This window comes from Eurypyga helias, unplaced genomic scaffold (genome assembly GCF_000690775.1).
Source record: "Eurypyga helias isolate BGI_N326 unplaced genomic scaffold, ASM69077v1 scaffold3042, whole genome shotgun sequence".
Taxonomy (NCBI): domain Eukaryota; kingdom Metazoa; phylum Chordata; class Aves; order Eurypygiformes; family Eurypygidae; genus Eurypyga; species Eurypyga helias.
The window spans coordinates 512-21550 of NW_010237643.1; the positions used below are offsets into that span (position 1 = coordinate 512).

Sequence of the window (21039 nt, forward strand, 5' to 3'; positions counted from 1 at the left end):
TCATCCAAATGCATAAAATTTCATAAGGAATAAGTGTATATATTTCTCAGAATGTTTATGTTAAAGGTAAACCTTTGGTAACAGAAAGTTAGTATCTCAGTCAGTCTGAGGAATCAAAAAGTTTTCATACACAAAAAAAAATGCAAATAGGTGCGAGCTGCAGTGATCGCTGCACACTTGCACACTACCCCTCTGCCCTCTGAAGATGTAAAAATTGTCTCTCTACCAATAACACACCATTTACAAACAAGCAAGCGTTATTCTTCCCTTTGGTTTTAAATGGTTAGTGAAATGAATTTTGGTTTTCAAAACCAAAAAAGCAGAGACTGTTGTTAAAGATATAAAGAAAATTACCCAGCAGAGAGCACACCCTAGAGTTGTTTCCAGGGTGTTGTTTTGCAGGGATCCTGCACGCAGTAGGATGATCCTGCTCCTACCAAGTACGCCCTGCTTCACAGGCAGAACAAACTTAGGCTTTAACTGTAAAACTCTTATAACAAGCATTTTTAATTATGTTGTTGTTCTTCAAGGTTAAAGCCTGGGTAGCTTCTCAGATCTCTGTCTCACAGACAAATTGGTCATGCTGCTATCAGTGAAGCAACCAGGAGCACTGTCCCAACAGGGCTGACGAAAACTAGTGTACCAACTATCAAGAGCACATGGGTCAGAGAAACATCCCAATCCCGCCTTCCTTCCCATGCTATTAATCCATCCAAGAGGTTAGCTCCCTTGAACAGGATTGACTGCTTTCCCAGACAGCCAGAAATCTTGAGGGGGTGCCAGCTCGCGTGCATTTCACAGTCTACAGGTATGGAGTTCTGCCTGGGTGTTGCTGATGGTTGCAGCTCCCGACCCGGGCACCTTTACTCCCTGGGGCACGCCCTGAGAACGCTTTACAGACTAAGAACGCTTTACTCCTCCCAGTGCAGGATGTGCAGCATCTGAGGGAGCACCGATACCTCTCCACCACCTTCTCCTCACACAGCAGATCTACCGGTACCAATGTGCAGGGAAGGATGAATGGGGTTTCCCAGGTAACCCACCACAGCACACAGGAGAGAGAATAGGTTCAAAGTGTATGCAACATTTTATTGAAAAAATACGAATGTTCTGTACATAAAGTACAACTCAATGGGCTTGATAAAATCTCCAGAGACTTATTGGTTAACATAGGTCGCCTTTTCTTCTTTGTCCTCTAAGGGCATAAAGCATACAATGAAGCAGCAGGTCCCCTGTACTTGTGCAAGTGCAGTCCCATCGCTGGGTGTGCAGCGGAGCACCTGGCTCTACAGTCGGGACTCCAACATGCTCAGTGTACTTTGATGGATGCTCTGCAAGAAATTTAAAGCATGGAAGAACTGCACAGGACTGGTCCTTCAATCCACTGATGATTCAAAATTTATTGTGAGATCTCTGTTATCCTAAACAGTCTGCATCTGCGTATCCAATATTTCTGACAAATAAATACAAAAATAAATAGGGATCTGGCCTCACAGAACCTCAAGTCTCAGAAGCAACACAGTTTGTAGCAAGCTACATACATAATTTCAACTATATCAACATAATTTATTTAAATCTCTATCAATAAATGTATTAAAAGTATAAATTCTTATCCAATACTGAGAGTTTAGTTCTGGAAATAAACCCAGAAAAACAAAGCTTTTTCAGTCCTCTCTTACAATTTAGTGTGCTCTTAGAAAACGCTTTACAGCTGAACTTCAGCAGAAACTAGCTGCTATATAATGTAATTCTACCCCCCAAACCTAATACAAAAGCTTTGAAAATCTTTTTACAGTAACTGGCTTTCATGTCCTAACTTTACATACAGTTACTAAAAATACTGCACATAGCAGTGCTGACTAAAAATGGGTTTAGTGTTAAAACTACATGCACAAATGCTGGAGTACCAAAGCAGAAACTGAATAACGTGGCAGCTTCACAATTAACTTATGTTGCTAATTGGATGGTGTAACAATACTGCAATCCCAAAAGATATGTGTGTTGCAAATGGAAAGACAACGAATAGGACTGGATGAGGAGAAAGTTAGGCAAAAAACCTTTTTTTCTTCTCCGTTTAAAACTGGAATGTCCGTTATCGCCAAGAAGGTAAATGTAGACCAGCATTAGAAGCTTGTACGAAGTCAGGAGTAAATTGTGATGACTTCTCGGCCGCCGCCTCTAACGAGTAATACTCTCTCCAGACCCTCAGTCAGGACTTCAAGAAACTCCATGTCTGTTTCAGTAAAGTCAAGGACAAGAGAAACACCGAACCCAAAGCACACAGTGACTGGCCTCTGTATGGGGTTTATGTGGCAAGGTTTTGATAGCGGGGAGGCTGCAGGGCCATCGTTCTCTGCGAGACGAGACCAGGATTCCCAAATCGTGATGCGTGAGCAGTGCCTGAAATACACCCTCTCCTTCGGGGCTTCCTGTTCACTCGAGTTCAGGCACTGCTCTTCCCACAGCGCTGGCTGCTGCAAATGCCTGCTGGAACATCTGCTACATCACTATCAAGAACCAAGTAAATTTAATTTAATAAAGTCAAGCAAGAATTTAGACAAGACTGAATTCAAACCTACGAGGCTTCCAGAACACCCAGTGGCCACTTTCACTTTAATCCGTTACTACTTACCAGCCACAAGCCCTTACCTTCCACTCAGCAGACACTGCCACGTGCTACAGCTTGACAGCGTTTGTAGCAAACTGAATTCAAGAGCACAGGTTAAAAAAAGATCTCCTGTGTGGCCCAGGCCTTTCCTGAAAGGATACAGTTTTCATCCCCATCAGTGTTCTTTGGAGGACCAGGCATGTTGAGGAGAACAAGTCTGGCATCGTGGGATCTATTTACAATAACTTCATTCAGCTTCACTGCTGTGTGCATTCTTCGGACATTAGACTGGTTCCTGTAGAAGAAACACATTCAGACTTACTGTTAGAAACCTGCCTCAGAAAACTGCATGATTAAAAAGGCCCTTAAAAGCATGCCTTCCACCTCTAAATACCCTGTTAGACGTCAACTCAACACACAGCAAAATTTGTCAAACTTGACAAGGACACAAAGGAGATTTCACAGAGTTCAGGTACTGCTAGTCCATCGGTTTTAAGATGCCTGGAGCCAAGTCTCCAGTTTAGGAAGCGTATTTTATAAAGATGGTTTACGTCTCGCATAAGAAGTTAAACCCATTTGCACCAAGGGAAGAGGTCTTTGACTGCGGACACTTGCGGCTGCAGAGCCTTCCCTTCTGGCAGCCCTTTCCAAATCCCCTCACTCCCCTGGCAGCACAGACCATGCCCCTCTCCAGAGCAAGTGATGGAAAACGCTTCCTCAGAGACCCATCGGCACTGCGCAGGAGACTGGCACCACTGCACTCAGCCCACACTTCCCAAGAGCGCACTTGTCTTTGAGCTGAACAGCAGTTGGCATCTCCAGAGAAAGCCTGGCTTCCTACAGATCCGTAGGCTGGAACACATGCCTGCTTATGGGGCTTTCCTGGTTCTGGTGTATACTAAGCATTTTAACCTTCCCTTCAGTTGGAGACAAATCGACCTCTCTGCCTGGCTCTTTACAAGACACACTTATGACCCAACTATCTTTCAAATCCTAAGCAAGCTTTCAAATCTGAGTAGCCACTGAGTCCAAAATTTAGGGTAGGGAAGGGAACAGATGTAGCATGATCTCAAAAGCCTCTGCTCCTTGAGAATCCAGGCGAAGAGAGGTAACAGGATTAATTATGCAGAATATATCATCACAAAATACAACCAATTCATGCAAGAATAGAACTGGAAACTATCCTTTGGGGATTTTGAGCCAGGGAATGTTTCCTTCCTACAGGAAATCAACTGTTATTTTGGTAATGTAAAAGGAAAAACAATACAGAGATAGACTTATCAAAGGGAGAACATAGTTGCAGCTTTGTGGATTTCGACTTGGGCTTTTTCTGCTTTTTAATATATTAAAAACAAGTATTCGTAGAAACAAATCAAATATGAACCTATAGTTTTGTTAATTCAGCTTTGTGTGTTATAAGTGCAAGCCTTTAGTAACCTTCTGCTGCTCTTCTGAATATTTAGGTTTGTAAAGAAATGTTTTATATAGGCAGAAAATAGAAGATGCAATGGTAAGATTAATGTTTATTGTACTAACACCACAATCCACCCACTTGGAATTACCTCTGTGTTATTTCATGCTCTTGCTTAAATTAGAGCAAACCTCTGTCTTCACCCCATCTGCTTCAGGGAGCCAGGGACAACCAAGGCCAGGTTACGTTTACAGGAAGTGAGGAAGCAACCAGCACCAGAAACAACACACTGTTACTACCTACGTACAGTTTTGGAAGGTAATTGAAAACTAAAGGTTTGGTATTCTCTAAAGTGGCATTTAAAATTGGCATCTCCCACATGATTTGAAGGTTGAATGAAGGTTGAAGAAAGGGTTTGTTCAGTGTCCAAAACCTGCCAGAAATACCACCATAGCAGTGTTGTTGAATGAGAGCTTCTCTAAATGAGTCATGTTTCCCACTTCTTGTGTCATACTCTGTTTAAGAAGATAGGTTCAGACCTGTAACTGTTTTCTATCCTGACTTAGCTCTTGTCAGGACAACTCTGGTAGTTTGTTACGTGCTATTTATGATGATACTTAGCTTAAGTGGCTAATTCTGCTCCCTTTGAACACATGCTACGACCGCTCATCTCTAACTCCTTTTCTTCTGTAATTACATGTAGTTTTCCTGGTTTTAGTTGAGAAAATTAAGTTTTCCCTCTCAACCATCTTAATGCACTTCTAAGTTAAATAACAAACTTACAAGTTTTCCCACTCTCTGAAAGCATGGAAGAGGAAAAAGTACAGGTAGTTAACACCAAATCCAGCAGAACTTCTACAGTATATAAACTATGTATGATTCAGCCTGAACTAGATCTGAATTCTCACTCATTTATTAGGAAGAAAATCTGGAACTTTGCCAAGTAGGCAGAGCTGATTGAGTGAACACTGTGTGTAAGACGTACTACACCAGAGAGGTCACCGGAGATTCGCCTCTTTTTATACAAAGCCCCAGACAGAGCTTTACTTCCAGCTATTCGCACGTGGTGATGCTAAGGCTGTTACATGCCAGTGCTCCTTCAACAGCAAGTCCCTCTCAGAGGGCTTTATCACCCGTATTCTAGGCACCGTCATTCATCACCATCTCCACAGCTTCTTCCTTGCTGTTAAACATCCCCACTACACATTAGATTCTGATTAGATCAGTGAAATTATCGGTCTGGTTTTCAGTTGTGTGTTTTGTTGAGGTATTTGGGAGACAGGAGGAAAGTTGTAATAGGATTTAACAACTCCAATTTAGAATTTGACCATACCAAGTCAAATGCTGAGGGATGTGTGCCACATTACTTGGTTAGAGATTTCTGAGGAGGCTGACTGCTGTCTTTTCAGTAGTCAGGTCTCAGTGTTTATTGCGCAAGTCCACACCGAGGATTAGGAGATGGAAGACAGTAAAAACACAGCACATCTAGAGTTTCAGGAGGTGCAAAGCTGTTGACTCTGACAAGACTCACGGCTTAATGCTGATGAGATCTCTAAAGGTTCCCACAGCACTGCCTCGGTTCCGCTTCTCAGCATCACATTTCTCTTTTGTCCAGGTCATCTGGATGTTCTCAGGAACTGGGTCCCCCTCATCTTCTTCATCTGAGTAGAGGCTCTCCAGACGCGCTATTGAATGTCTGTCCTTTACCAGCTGAGCCTAGAGGGCACAGGAATGACAAGGTGAATTTGGGAGACTATTTTACATTCGCTGGTTCTGCTTAAGCAATGAAACACTTCTTGTTCCATTACATCCTTTTTTTTTTTTTCCCCTATAGTCAATGTAGCATTTAGGACAGCTCTGATACCAGGCATCTGCCCTAGCCACTAATCTTACATACCAAACTGACTTTAAACAGCTTTGATGGATGTAAGCCATGCAGAATTTGGACTAACAGGCCTGTATCTATAACAAAACAAAAACCCCAGACAGCCTATCTCACATCATGACATAGTCTGAAACAACAGACGAGCCTGACTCAAAACTGACAACAATAAAAAGTTGGACAAACACATGCAGAAAAATGAGATCACCTGCACCTTTCAGCTATGTGTCCTAACAGTCCAAACTGCAATGAAACCGATCCCTCAGCATGAAAACAGGATATACTGTAAATTGAGACAAACCCCAGACATCCCACATACAGCAAACACAAGGTCAAGAAAGGGTTGAGACTTACATCCTCAGGTCATCCCAGTATTATTTACATCACAAGGGGGAAGACACAGATCGTTTCTACAGCATATACACTGCCATAGTTCTCCCCCAAAACAAATAGTTTCTAGCATGGTTTTGCAAGTATAGCCGGGCTATTCAGTGACTAGAGGAATTCTGGGAAACAAAGTTACACTAGAAGTATTTCCTTATATCTTTAGAACAGAAGAGTTTATGCAGCAGCTACATAAAAGGAAGTGCCTACTAGGAAGGCACTTTGTGTCACCCACCTAAGCAGCCCATAGCGAATCAACCACAAATGACATACCTCCCTTTCCCTCTCTGTTTTTGTCAGCCTCATTTGCCTCAGCATCTGAGATCTCTGCTCCATCATAAGAGTTCTCTCATAAGTATATGCTGAGATATCACTATTGTGCTGCAGAAGTGAGAAAAAAAAAATATTATGCTTGTAATGAAGTCATAACCAAATACCAACATTTGCATCACAGTGAAAACTGGCTCAAATCCCTTACCATTTCTACCACTTCCACCTCTGCCTCTATTCGAAGCTGATAGAGGAAAGTAGCCAAGTCCTTCTTCATCTGGATGCTGTTATCATCCATCTGAGCTACAGTAAAAATCCTCATTTTGCATTTTCTCCAAACCTGGTGAGGGAACACAAACACGCTCAGTATTTAAACCAATAACATCGTGCACTACAGAACAGAAACAGATCACTATATCCACTCGTTTATCAATACAGGCTCCACTACGGGACCTCGTTTCTTTAAAGTAATGCCTACAGAAGCAGTTGGGTGGCAAACGTTCTTCAGCTAGCTCCTTACTTTGTGCTGTTTGAGAAGAAAAGGAAGCAACATCAACATGCCTCCATCATGCACAATCCACCACACATCAATGTTGCCTTCGTTGTAGCGCTCATGGTTGCTGGGGTAGAAAGACACATTTTTGGGAACCAGCAGAGCCAGGTGGGCTGCAGTTGTGCAGCGAACAGTACCTGCCCAAAGGGGAAGAACAGACAGTTACTTCCAATTCTGCCAGAGGGATCCCTGGTTTAAATAAAAAAAGAAGTGACTCACTGAGCAGATGTCAGTAAAAGTTTTCACTTACACAAAGAAAAGTACGCACAGCAAGGCTTGTGTAGACAGGTCGGACCAAATGACAAACCTAGGATAAGCCCTACTTCATGTTTGAAATAAACACAGCAATCTTCAGCACATGAGGAGAAAGCTTCTGCTCTGTTCTGAGTTAGAGCTCAACACTCTGCATTAAGTAACTGGACCGTAAGGGAAGGAGAGGAATATAGGCAAGGAGAGTGTCAACTCCAGTAGTGAAGAGAGATGGATAGGTTAGGACCAGTGAAGAGACAGATTATCTAGGAAACAAATTACAGTTTGCCATAAAAACCAGTATCTCTCAAGTCTGAAGGTTTTAGCAATTCATTAGACAGATGAATTTTAGCTGCTAGATTAACCCTTGAAGATTTTTCATAGGTATTCTACCTACAAGAAGTGGTATTTCAAACACAGACCAGTTCTGTGAGAAATCATCTACTTCACAATCAATACTGGGGGGTGGGGGGAAATCAGACTAAAACCCAAAACCAATTTCACAAGGGTTCTGTTAAAATCCCCTATGTGTACCATATGTGTCACAAACTTCAAAGCTCACCTATAAATGTCTTCCACGACCTTGGATCTTCACTTTGCCTCCAGCCATACGGCCATCCCAAAACCACAGTATTATGTTTCATGCCACCTAGTCCACAGGACTGGATCAAGTGGGCAATTCCTTCTCGAACCTTGTTGGCTACAACCACTTGACAAAATCCTTTCACCTTCTCGATATCCATCATATTCTTAATAGTCTGCAAGACACAACCAAAAGGAACTCTTATATCTCTCTGTCGTGTGACTACAATGCAAAATTCCTGGTTCACACATCCATCCATGCCCATCCGCCTTCCTTAACATAACAGAAAACACCCACTGACTGTGTATCGTAGTTCTTTAAAACATGCACAGAAATAAGTATGTTTGGAAGGAAACTATCAAAGAGAAGGGTTTTTGGTTTGTGCTATCATCTCTCACTCATGGTAGTAATCAGTGATATCTCTGTTACTATCTCACTTTCCATTTGCTAATCCTAAAACATGCACTTCTTGAACCCCAGGCTATTTAACTTCATTCGGATTTCCAGTTTTGGATTTTCAGTTTCAGATTTCTACGTAACATGCTGTGTTATTATATTCAGTTTACTGATAAGCACCACCACCCCACCCCACCCACCTATCACGAATCCCATACCCTTTATTTGTTTGAAAACTAAACAAACTTGGTCAACACATAGGCCTGTGAAATAAGTTTTCCCTTTATAACAGTTTTTCCTGCATAAAAAGCCTCTGGGGAAGACAACAGTGATGTGCTGGTCCTGTACAGATGTAAACAGGGCTATGTTGTCACGTCTACACAGCGAGGAAAAGTGATTCATTAACAAATTTTCAGGACCATCCTTCAATGCTTTTTGTAATAGATTTATCGTTACACTGAAAGAGAGACAGCACATTTGCTAGGTTCGTAATAACTGACAATTACTGAAGTGTTTCTTGGTATGATCAGAAAATTAAATAGTCCTTTTCCCTCCATTAATCAGCAGACAAACTCCCATAGTAATTATTTCTTATAAATGACGATGTTTTTATGCTGTTTGCACCAGTTGCAAGCACCGATCTTGCAGTAATTATTTCTTATAAATGAAGACATTTTTATGCAGTAAGGCTGTCTGCACCAGTTGCAAGCACCGATCTTGCTACATTCCCAAAGCCACAGCTGGTGGCTGGAACACGTTCACAAGCCCTTTGCTGAAGAGCTGCAGTGCTGCTCCACCAGTCCTGCGTTTGGCGGAAGCCTTACCGATACGCTGTCTTCCACGTCCGATTATGAGACTGAAGTATCTGCCCACCCACCCCTTCACGTCGGAGGAACTTGTTCAAGACACTGACCTGTTCAGCAGCCTGGGCTTCTCCGTAAGTTTCCAAGAAGTTCCCTTGGATCACTGATCCTATGATAGTCAAACCTTTGCCAGCTTTCAGCTGAGATGCAAATGTTAACAATCTAGGGTATTTTACATGCAAATCTTCATCAAGTTTCAGAAGCACCAGCAACTGAGGCCTGGAGAAAATAAAAAAGGGAATGTATTTTTCACTAAGGCTTTAACAAAAACACCTCTAAAAAGCTGCCCCTCTCATCACTTCAGTTGTGCTTGAATATTAACTCTGAAACGGTACATTCTTTCTGTGCCTCACACATTAGAGGAGTGTTAATTAATATTTGATTTCTCTTGATTCAAAGCAGATTTGAAGCATTGAGGGAATTCTGCTGCTGCACTGCTTTGACACTCACAAAACCTGTTCCTGTGCTTAGCTTAAGAGGCTTGCATTAGTGTTTTATTTACATGGCTGATTTTCAAGGCTCTTTTAATTACTACTTGGGCACACACACTGTTATAAGGCTGTCCTTCCAGATCTATCTGGATACTTGTGCCAAACAGTTGGGAAACACAAGTATTTTCATCTCAACACAGATCCTGCCTGTTTTCTGGCCCTTACGGTATCGCTACACATTGATAAAGGTATTTTCTCTCTTAAGTTATGGTTGAACAAGTATAAAAAGATTTATAAAATTCTTTTCTTGGGTAGGTTCCTACTCCTCTTGTTCAGAGCCCAAGAGCTGTGCCATACTTAACTGACAGTAGCGTTGCTGCTCACTTAGTCCATCTTCAACACATAAAGACAGAGGGAGAAATGTTGGCCACTGTTTGGGTTTTTAATCCTAGAACGACAGCAGTGACTTCTTTGTGCCCTCGGTGCAAATGAGCATGGGCCTGTGGACCTCTGTACAGTTTCCCCAAATTCCACTTCAGAATTCGCCAGTTCAGATGTAAAGGACAGGAGAGTTCTACCCACACAGGGCCCCCACAGCAGGGCTTGGGAAGTGACAGTGACTTACCTCAGACTCAATGCTTTTGGGTTTTTTTTTATTTTAAATATTCTGGGCATTTAAATTTACTCACACAGACCAAAAGCATCTTGTTTGGAGTCCAGTTTAATTTCTCAAGTGTAAGCAGACCATCGTGACAGTGCATTTAGTTAGCCTAAATTAGTACCTCCAGTTCTTTGTGTGCGGAGGGCCCTCCTCCAGCCTGAGTAAGGCATATCTTGCTGCGCTGAGTGAGAGACCCCGGATACCATCGCCCCATTCCTTCTCCGCACTGTGAAGAACACGCAGTTTAGCCAATAAACAGTTTCACGAGCGTTTCATTGCACACTACAATCATGCTATAAAGAAATAATTTCCTTATCATGAGGTTAATAATGCCATACATAGCATGCATCACGTGTATATTCATCATCCGTACATGTATGTCTGTGAGACTTAACATGTATCACACGAAATGCAAATGCTCCAGTGAAACGTTTACCGCAACACCTTCTGTGTTTGATCTGCAATCCACACTCCACACAGAGAACGCTTCCCAAGCATAAACAGGTGTTTCAGTACCCGATTTATTAAAATGAAGTTGTATGGCTGTACTGCAGCCTGACTCCATCAGGTATTAACCATCTCGGGCAACTGAACCTGCAGATTCAGCTTTTCACGGCCTGTTCCAGGCAGACCTTTGCGCCAGGTAAACTGGAATAAGGTGGCTGCCTTAAGGTGCTCAGGGCCTGAGGTGATTACATATGACAGACAGCAAAGGGCAGATCCCAAACAGGGTTTCTGCTTCCTCCAACCCTCAAGTTTCAAACACCTTTGGCATTTCAGGGCCTTTGTTTCTCTATGTCGGTGCTAAACCAATTTTTAAAAATCAACTAATAAGGGAAGACCTCTAAGTTTTATCTCTGGACAGTTGCTTTGCCCAGTGTGAAGGCTAGAGATAATTCATTAAAAACAGACCCAACCTCCTTCCTACCCTTTTCTATCCAGTTAATACTTACCCTTGGTATTCAATGTATTTGTAAATCATGCCTGCAATAAGCATAGCTACCAGGGCGTAATACCAAGATGAAATGAACATCAGTGCCAGGCAAATACTCATGCCTAGAAATGAGAGGGCCCTAAAACAAAACACACAGATATTAGCGAGTAGTGCGGTAGAAAAGTTTAAAAACAAGTCAATTATTTTCTTGTTCTTCTTGTTTAAAATGTCTATTTTGAACTGGCAGTGAAAGTAAAGCCTCCAGTGAACCTCCCCAGCTCCCAGCAGTTTTATTATCCTGGTGCTGCAGCAAAGCTCTCACGCCATTAAGCATCTGGGTCTGGTCGACCATGAATAATTACACTGATGTACTCCTGTCTAGAACTGACACCCAGAGCAATAAAAGCAGCCCACCGCCCTCATGGAGAGAGCTCACCTCAAACCACGCCGTGGTTTACAGACCAGGCACCGAGCGTGCTGGCCTTTTGCTTACCAGTGGTAGTATTTAAATCGGGGCCGCCAGTTTGGAGTTCGGAGAAGTGTTTGTACTGCACATGCTAGATTAACGAAGAGGTAACACATCAAGAAAAACCTGCGGAAGCAAGGAAAGTCCAAGACCTTTTAGCACACACATTTATAGATTCTGGCACATATTACAATTACGTGTATGTCTTAGAGTCAAAATAGGGCTGCCCTGTCATGGGTGACTGATTTTTATTAGCCTGAACTGTAAATATGAAGTAGTTACAACAGTTTTTGAATTGAATTGAGTTAGGTCTATCCACAGCTTCAATGAGATCTTTGTTCTGTGATAAAAATAGCATTGTCCCAAAGAAAATGACAATCCAGCTCTATTAAAAATGTGTTTATTCATAGAATACTCCAGAGCAGAAACAATTACATTTACATGTAGAGTCTGAAGTCTCATATACATCATAAAAGTGGAACTCAGGCTCCGGTAATTTGCTTTACTGGTTTAACATATGGTTCTGAAAGACAATCAAATTAGCAAAACTTAAACAAGTATTTCCCTTTCCCCAGCCCCTTCCCCCTTCTTTTTTTTCCTTAAATAGCAACCACCTTGTTTCTTACATTGAGAGAATTGGGGCCACCATGTCAAGTGAAGCAATAAGGATCCCAAGCTCAGCAATTAATGCTGTTAGCAGAAGTGCCCATGTTGGTTCACCATTTGCTTTCCCATGACCAAAAACCTGAACAAACAGAAACAATAACCATGTCTTCCAAGTATTTCATAAAGTAATAATAACACCACTTTAAAAAAACCAAAATATTATTTTTCCTACATACTTTTTTTGTCTAGGAGTCAAATTATTCTAATGGCTTTCTGCGCTTCACTGAATTAGATGTTAGACTTCTTCATAAAATTACCATGTATGTCTACACAAACTCCTTTTAAATTATTCCTAGTTTTTAACAAAAGAAAACAAAGCATTAAAATAAACAATATTGACCTTCACTTCAATGCTGGGCAAGCTATGGAAAATAAATCTGATTTCCAAGAGCATAAAGTCAAATAGCTGGTTGGTTAGTTGGGTTTTTTGGGTAAAAGGCGGCGTTGTACGAACCCAGAGGAAAGGAATGATGTTGTCCTTTGCTATCGCCTGCAGCAGCCGAGGGGCTCCAGTGAGGCTCTGCAAACCTGCTCCACAGGTAGAGAAGAAGGATCCTATCACAATGACCCATGGCGAGGGCCACGACAGGGTGCCCACCACTAAGTTCTTGTTCACCGCATCACCGTACCTGCAGGGAAGAGCAGCAAGACACAGGGGGGGTACAGGGACATTCACGTTTGGGTTTTGGGGTCAGTTTTAAGGTGTCATTTAAGTATTATTTAATATTTCTATATTTCTTAATCAAGAAAATATGCAAGTAGTAAACAATCCAAGATACTTTTGATACACAGATGGGAAGTGTCTGCCTCCTGAATCCAACAATTCAAAAACTCTTTTGATTATGTACCAAGAAACTCTTACATTATCATCACATCATTTTCCACTTTCACCTGGAAAGATGCAGTTCTTAATAAAATAGTGAGTCTGATGTTTAAAACACCCAACCCAGTATCAGACATCCCTACAGAAGACTTTGGGGTTTTTTTCTTGGTTGGTTTGTGGGTTTTTTCCTCAGACAATTACATTCACCAGCACTTCATTGTTAGTCCGCAGGAAAGAATCCATCAGCGTGAGGGAAGCTGGCAGAAAAAGCACTTGTAGACTCTAGAATGGGCAACACTGATCGGGTTTACAGACAGAATGTCTGATAACTAGCAACAAAATAGCAAACTCTGTCCGGTTACAGATGTCAGGTTGCGTGCTTAGTTTGGTTTCTACGGAGAAAATCCTCACAAACGCTATGAGGAAGTCCTTTTATGACTAGTGATATGAGCAATACAACATACACAGATACAGATGTGTGCTATCTGCCTGTCCTTGAAGGATTTTCCTTGGCGTAGGTCAGGTAACGTACATTTACTGGTTGTTGACTATGGGGACCGTGGTCAGCAAACACAATTAGAGCAACTTCCAAGCTGTTTGCTAACATACTGCAGGCTGAAATCATTTCAGCTATCTGGCATCCACTACTGGCACCACCAGTACTTTTACAAAGATCAGCACTAGTACCACTAGTGCCAGAAAACAGTTTGCAAAGAGTAATTTTGCCAAACTTAGTAATTAAAAAAAGGAGGACTGTCGTGGTTTAACTCCGGCTCGTTAAATGAGGAAAAAAATTAACTGTGATCTGGAGAGGAAGAATTAAAAAAAATCGTTGCTTTGTATCTTGCTTCTGCAGGGAAGAGACAGAAACACCAGAAATCTACAGTTTACTGTTAGGGATCTGATCTTCCAATGACTACCCCCAAGAAGTGAAAAAGGTATGGCAACACAAGACAAAAGAGATTTGGGACAGGGTGGGAGGTGGGGAATGAATTAAGACATAGGATGGAAAATCCGCAACAAATCAAATACAAGAAAATTCCCAAAACGTAAACAATTTACATATAAATATGGTTTAAAAAAGCACCCAGAAGTAAGAGCCCAAAGAAAAAAAAAGGGGGGGGGGGGGGAAGAGCATGAGATGGGAAAGAATACAACTTTCCCTGCAAAAGAAGAAAAAGGAGAACATTAAAGCAGTATGACTTACTTATCTCTCAGGACTACACCTTCAATGCAGGCTCCAAATAATAAGACACAGCTGAAGTCTTGAGAGGAGCATGCTAAGGAAGCAGGGTTTGTTTCGGCACGGCAGGTACCATAGAAAGTGCTGTGGAAAGTTCCACGTGTGCCTCTGTCCTACGGCATTTGCACCGCAGCACCTCCCTAACACATGGTAAAGCTGCTGAGTGAATTCACGTCTCACTGCTCAGATCTACCTTCCAGTATTACAGTGACAGAGTTACTCCTCTAAGTTTCGGGTTTTTTAGAAAAGAGTTTTAAACGTTACAATAAAGGAGATATCTTTCTTTACTCTCTCTGTTCTGTTTCTGTTCTCTACCAGCAGATTAAACTGACCTTAACACAGAACGTTATTTCCTCTGAAGTTACTTTGAACAAAGAGCAAACCATTACCTTGCACTCATTCCGTGATCTCTCATGGCATTCACGTCACCAACAAGTCTTTGAACACTGGGTTTGTTATTAAACTGCACTACTACCGCACTGGGCAGTACAAGATACTTCAGGGTTTTTTTGGGATCTGGCACTCCAGTAAAGTTTTTGATTTTGTGATTTAAATTAACAGGAATGGTTAAACCCTACACTCTACTCTCTACCCCTGAAATGCAAATGCAAAATACAGGGAGTGATAGAAGGGGAAGGGTTGATCTCTCCTAAAAGTGATGGTGTAGCCTTCCACTGGGTGGTGTATGAATATCTCCCTCCAAAGCTACCCACCCCACAGCAGGCTGTAAACGGCAAAGGCTTTAACACTGGAGCTGAGGGTTGTCTGTGACCCTGTTGAATATTCATGACAATCACAGGAAATGCAGACTTCTTGGTACAGGGCCAGTTCCTAAAGTAACATCTGGAAAGGGCTGCACTCCAAAGCAGCTGTGACAAGCGAGCTGGGATCCTGACTCACAGCTTGGCAAGGTTTGGCAAAGAGCAGGTTCAAAACAGCACAATTTCCAGGAGAGTCACCATCTCAGCCAGCTGCCCTTGAGGTAGATTTATTCCCAAGGCCCTTACAAAGAAGTTCTGAAGTCCTCGCTCATCTCAACTGTCTTTTGCTCGCTCTTTATTTTTTTAACTCACTCTCCTGTGTTGGTAAGTTGCGGTCCAGGATGCCAACAGCTAGATGAAGCTGAAAGACCTTGGCTTCATCTTCTCTCTAGCAGGAGACAGGAGATTAAGACAGTCTTTCCTACTCAAAGCTCCTGGGGTCCTGAGCCCTGGAGAGCTTATCCACATACAAAACCCTGCAACTTCAACTGGGACAAAGGCTGTTCCTCCAAACACACACTCAGCACCCAGAAATCTGGTAGGAGGAACATCCTCGTGTTCTGCAAATGAAGTTCTCCCATCTCAGCGCAGACAGGCAGGAAGCAGTGAGTCACTGAGCTGCATGGATCTGGCTGCCAAGCACAGTGTTTGTTAACACTTCCACACACACCAGCTGGAACAGCACTAACGCAGATGACTGTTAAAAATCAAGGGGACTGGGGGGGAAATACAGTCCTGTAAGCTAAGGTAAGGTGATCTTGTTTCACTGACTTCAAAATACATACATAAGTTTGTTAGTACCAGTAAGCAGCTGACTACACATGAACCTTCCCCCCTCCCCCCAAAAGAAACACACTAGGGGACCATCTAGTCCAACTCCAGTTTATCTTGCCCTAAAATGTTCAAGGAAGCCTGTACTCCTTAGCATCACTCAAACAAAACCGCCTTTTTTTTTTTTTAAGGAACTGAAACTTCTGGTCTCTCCTATTTGAAGCCTTCCCTCATCTCAATGGTCCACTGCATCCTAAAAAATGTATAACTGCATTCCACCAGCCTGGAAAGCCACAGACCTTGATGCTTTCAGCTCAAGGACTGGTTTTTGGGTTTTTTTCTGACTGACCAATCATCCTCACACTGATAATTCAGTCACCTGGAAGCAGTTCCACAAGTTGGATGCACCGTCATTCATCCGAGCGACTTACAATGTGCCAGGACGCTACCGATTTTAAAAGGATACAGACTAGTGATGTGGTGACAATAGCAAGAATTGTTCCAACAGGAATGGATTTCTGTGCATCCTTGAGGTCTCCTGATCTGTTTGAGCCAGCCATGATACCTGAAAATACACTTTGGACGTCAGATCATGGGAGAGAAGAAAGCTCAGAGACCCAGGATGCCCTCTGGTCCCAGCATGCTCACCCGTCACTGAAGGGAAGAAGATGCCAACCAGCACCATGAATGAAGTAGCTATATCTGAAAGCACATACAGATGAAGGTTGCTCTTCTGGCCCGCTAAATCAACTGATGGGTGATGTGCTTTCTCCAGGATCTCTCCTTTCTCCAAATAATTGCTCCATAAGTTGTCTGCCATGTTATCATCACACCACAGAAAAGAAAAGCATGTCTCAGTTCAAACCTGTTCTCATACTGTGTCTACAGCTGAAGACTACAAATTCAATTGATGCAATTCAGTAATCAGCACGAAATAACAGGTTACATGGAAGAAAAGTTATATTGCATGCTTTCAAGGGAACCTGTAACAAAATCAATAAATATGTACAAATAGCCTACAGGAATCTAAGCACCTTTTATCCTTTAATACTAAATTTAACATACTTTTAACTTCATACCTATTTTAAGCCCAAGTATACACTGAATATTATTAATGAACCTCTGTACCCACACACAGTAACTGAGAGAATCCGAAGCAGCAATATACCAGCTTTCTAGATATAGACAGATTCGTTTTTTAGACAGTGGTCTTTAGTATAGCTCACAATTACAGCTGACTTTCTGCTGAAATTGTCAGACATACACGGCAAATTTAATCAGTTTTACAGCAGACAAGTACTGTATCAGGATAAAAGTGCCATCTACTCTTTTGAAAAGATTCTAAGACTTGGTTTTCTCTACTGATGATAATTTTCTTCACTGTAATTACATTTCTTCACTCCCTCTTTCTTAACCAGCAGGGAACAGTTCACCCTATTTCACCTGCTCAGCATGTCTCCTCTTCAAGGGAGAAAAAAAATATTCTATCATACCTTTTAAAATGCCGCTAGCAGCTCCTGGAATTCCTGCTATCTCGAAGACATTGTTCATCAGGAAATACTCATCACAGTTCTCGGTGGTTAAGTTTGTAGTGTGGCAGAAGAGCTCCCAAAGCTTAGAAGCCACAGTAACGTTATCCTTAACTACGGTTTTGGCACAAACATCAAACTGATCTCTCGACAAAGTCCTGTTGCCCAACATGCAAATCCTGGAAGGGAAACGTGAAACCCAGCATTATTATGAGAAAATGAAATCTGCCCTTTCCCATAATTCTTCTTTCATATCATGGGAACTGCAAGTGGCTCTGGTCTGCTACGTCATTCCTCAGCTTCAAAAAGATGGCGGTAGCAGGACAAAGACTGCATACCTGTTTCCTTTAAGGGTGAGAGGTATAAAGCTACTTTCCCAACAATTTTGGGAGAGGTATAAAAAGCTACAATGTGATTTACTGAATTTGGTAATTTTACCTTAAACAATGAAGGGGAAGATTCTTTTTTTTTTTCTCCAGTTAAACAGAACTACTGAGTGGAGATGTGAAGAACACCAGCATTCAAATTACTAGCTACTGAGAACATCCAAAGATATGATCCCAGTTTCTGCAGAGTAGCACTCAAATGACCCCAGCGTTTTCACTTCCAAGTTAGGAACATCCACGTCGACGGCAGTAAGCAAAGGTTCTCCTGGTCAGAACGTACTACACGTAACTGCCAAAATCCTCCAGTGCCTGTTGTGCCTCACCTGACCACAAATGCAGTTTATTCCAGCACTAAAAATTTTTAATCCTCTTCAAAAGATGTCCACAAGACATGGTGATATAACAGCTTGCTCCCACGAAAAGTTCATTCAGCTTCTCTTCCCAGTGCCAGAAAACACCCAAAGACCGAAAAACGTTGTTTCTTCCATTTTAATATGTTTAATTGTTTCACAGATCTTACAAAAGCCAGGAAAATGGAAGAGACAGGGCCGTTTTGGCAGGGTTTGTGGGCCTGTGAACTCTAACTTCAGAAAAGCCTTCCCCTCCAGAATTAAAAATAAATACAGTATCTGGTTACTTCAGCAAAAGAAGAAGGAATAGAGCCCAAGGAAAAAAAAGAGAGAGAACATTCAAGAACAATCCAAGAGATAATGAGGGGGAGGTAGAGACACTGTTTTGTTTTTACTGCTGTAAACCTGCCACTGTTGTAAAACGTTCTAATCACTGAACCCCAAAATCTGAAGGGAGCACCATAACTAGGTACTTGCAACCCTCAAGTGCTCCCTTAAGATGTGAATAACTACGCAGGCTCAACTCCCCTGTTTCCATTCCATTCATCTCTTGTCAGCAGTATCAGGAAATGCTGTCTGCATCTCTGGTAAAGCACACGCACCCGCATTACTGCTGCTCCAGCCCTGGGTTTCAGGAACTGTATCACACGTTTAACTGCCAACACGACAAGGAAGACGTGTTGTGTTCAGAGCAGGGCTACTCACGCGGCAGACTGGTCTGCTTTCAGACCAAGGGGAAGTTTCACTGGAGCCTCACCACAGCCCCACCGTCACCTCCCACATTCCTCAGAGATGCCTTAGCTCTCAGCCACCAGCTGCATCACACCACCACAGCTTCCAGCCACGAAGGCAGCACATCATGTCTGACTGGCCTCGGGAAAAATGTACCTGCCAAACTGCTCTCGACTGAGAGGGACTGCCATAAATAACCCAGCAAAATTCTTGCTAAAATTTATCTCAACAGCCATAGGCTGAGATCCTGGACTGCCTCTGCGAGAAGCAGAGAAATGTCAGCCTCCATCAATCTGTATACTTACCACGAGACCTCCTTCTACCAAAACAGTTAAATCATCTAATAATGCAGTAATTTTAGCCCAAGAACCTTCTATTCCATGAGCTTTGCATGCAGAAAACTGTCACTGTCGCTATACATGGCTAAAAAAATAAATCTGAAGTAATTCACAGAAGAGGTAGCTTTGACAATGCATCAGGCACATGCTTAAAGTGACCCCCACCTCCCAGACCTGTAGGCAAAGCTATACCCCCACCCAGAAATACTACTCACGGAAATTCAGGCGGATCAAAGATGGACTTGATAGCTCCGGCATAAATGGACAGTATGGATATTACTACGCAGGCCAAGAAGAGGGAAGCAAATTTGTTAACGTATTTCACGCCTACGAAGACCACCACTGCCATCAGGATGAGGAAGACAGTTCCGTACACCCTCATGTTGTTTAGCATAGCGCTGGATGCATCATGGGCACCAGACGGATGAAAAATTGCTGCTTGTGGCACAATGTATGTCTGAAACAAGAAGAAAGGAAGCTGAAGGAGCACAGGAACAGGACTCTGGCCATATTACTGTAGCAATCTCTACCTATCCTATGAACGTACATCGCTTTCCAATTTGCAACACGCACCAGGAATCTTCACTTTATAGGAACAGTCAAGGGATAACAGCCCGTTCTATTTCCTAGTACAACTGAGCTAACTTTATCAATGGTGAGCACGTGTCTTTGGCTAAGTCATATTCCACCTGTGTTTTCAGAAGAGTTTCCATTCTGGATACCCACAGAATGAGCAACTTCCCAACGGAAGCACTAGCGATAGAGGACACCGAGCAACTGGAGACCTTCTGGTCTCTCCTGTAAATGTATACAGATACGGGACAAGAACACTGTGGTATTTTCTACATGCTATTTGGCTTAAAAACAGAACTACTCTGGTGCTACTCACCAATAAAATCTCAATGGCACCGAGGATATACATTGCTCCTGCAAATGTTGTTCCCAAATAAAAGCACAGCCCTACAGCTCCACCAAACTCCGGGCCTAATGACCTGGATATCATGAAATAGGAACCACCAGCTACAAAACAAGAAAAGTGAGGTTAAAGTTATAATTTGTCATTATAAATTGTAAAATACTGACAAGAGCACAACAAAATCACACACTGTGTAGCTGCTTTTTTGAGGGTTCAATTGAAGTGTCTTTCAGTTAGCACAGGGGCAACTGAAAACCAAATCAATCAGTCTTTACCCTAACAGATACCAAGAAGAAATACTAACTATTAATTCAGGCTTTGTACCCTGTCTTAAACAAATTTCTCTGGAATAAAACCACATTAACACCTTATAGCAACTTCTTCAAAAAACCAAACAAAAAGCCAAATGCCAAGTTTGCTAACTACCCTTACCTGGAACAACACCGTTTGTGGCAATAGCACTCATTGATATGGTTGTCAGCATAGTCTGAGGAAAACAAGGAAAAGGAAACAATTGCGTCAACAGCGGTTTTTAAAACCTAGCTTATTTCTCGACAGAGCAAAGCTGCCACTGCACATCAGACACAGTATTTCTATTTATTCTGCCTTGACAGGCCTTTATCTGAAAGCAAGCAAGAATTTAATCATCAAGCTGTTGAGACTCTTGCTTGAGAGATGACCAGTGCGTTATCAGGTCAAGTAACGGGTGTCTGCAGACAAAGCAAGATAAGGCAAGCAGGTGCCCCTCCAGCTGCAGAGCTGAAGTTCCAACAAAGGCTGGCACGGCAAAGCAGGCCGCCATGACCTGGGACAGACACAGAATCATAGAATCA

General features: G+C 42.3%; 1 protein-coding gene across 1 annotated transcript; it reads right to left on the minus strand.

Annotated features, from left to right (window-relative positions):
* Positions 1-1068: 1068 nt before the first annotated feature.
* Positions 1069-20693, minus strand: SLC12A4 (solute carrier family 12 (potassium/chloride transporter), member 4; the record flags this gene model as incomplete). The annotated part of the gene is made up of 21 exons (XM_010147514.1): positions 1069-2233; positions 2770-2903; positions 4803-4817; positions 5551-5735; positions 6559-6666; positions 6764-6895; positions 7076-7245; positions 7920-8115; positions 9250-9418; positions 10413-10517; positions 11245-11364; positions 11719-11817; positions 12318-12436; positions 12812-12986; positions 14388-14445; positions 16422-16520; positions 16604-16768; positions 17449-17663; positions 19506-19747; positions 20180-20310; positions 20639-20693. Coding segments are annotated over 21 exons (2784 nt in total), but the record flags the coding sequence as incomplete, so codon positions are not given.
* Between the last annotated feature and the right edge of the window lie 346 nt (positions 20694-21039).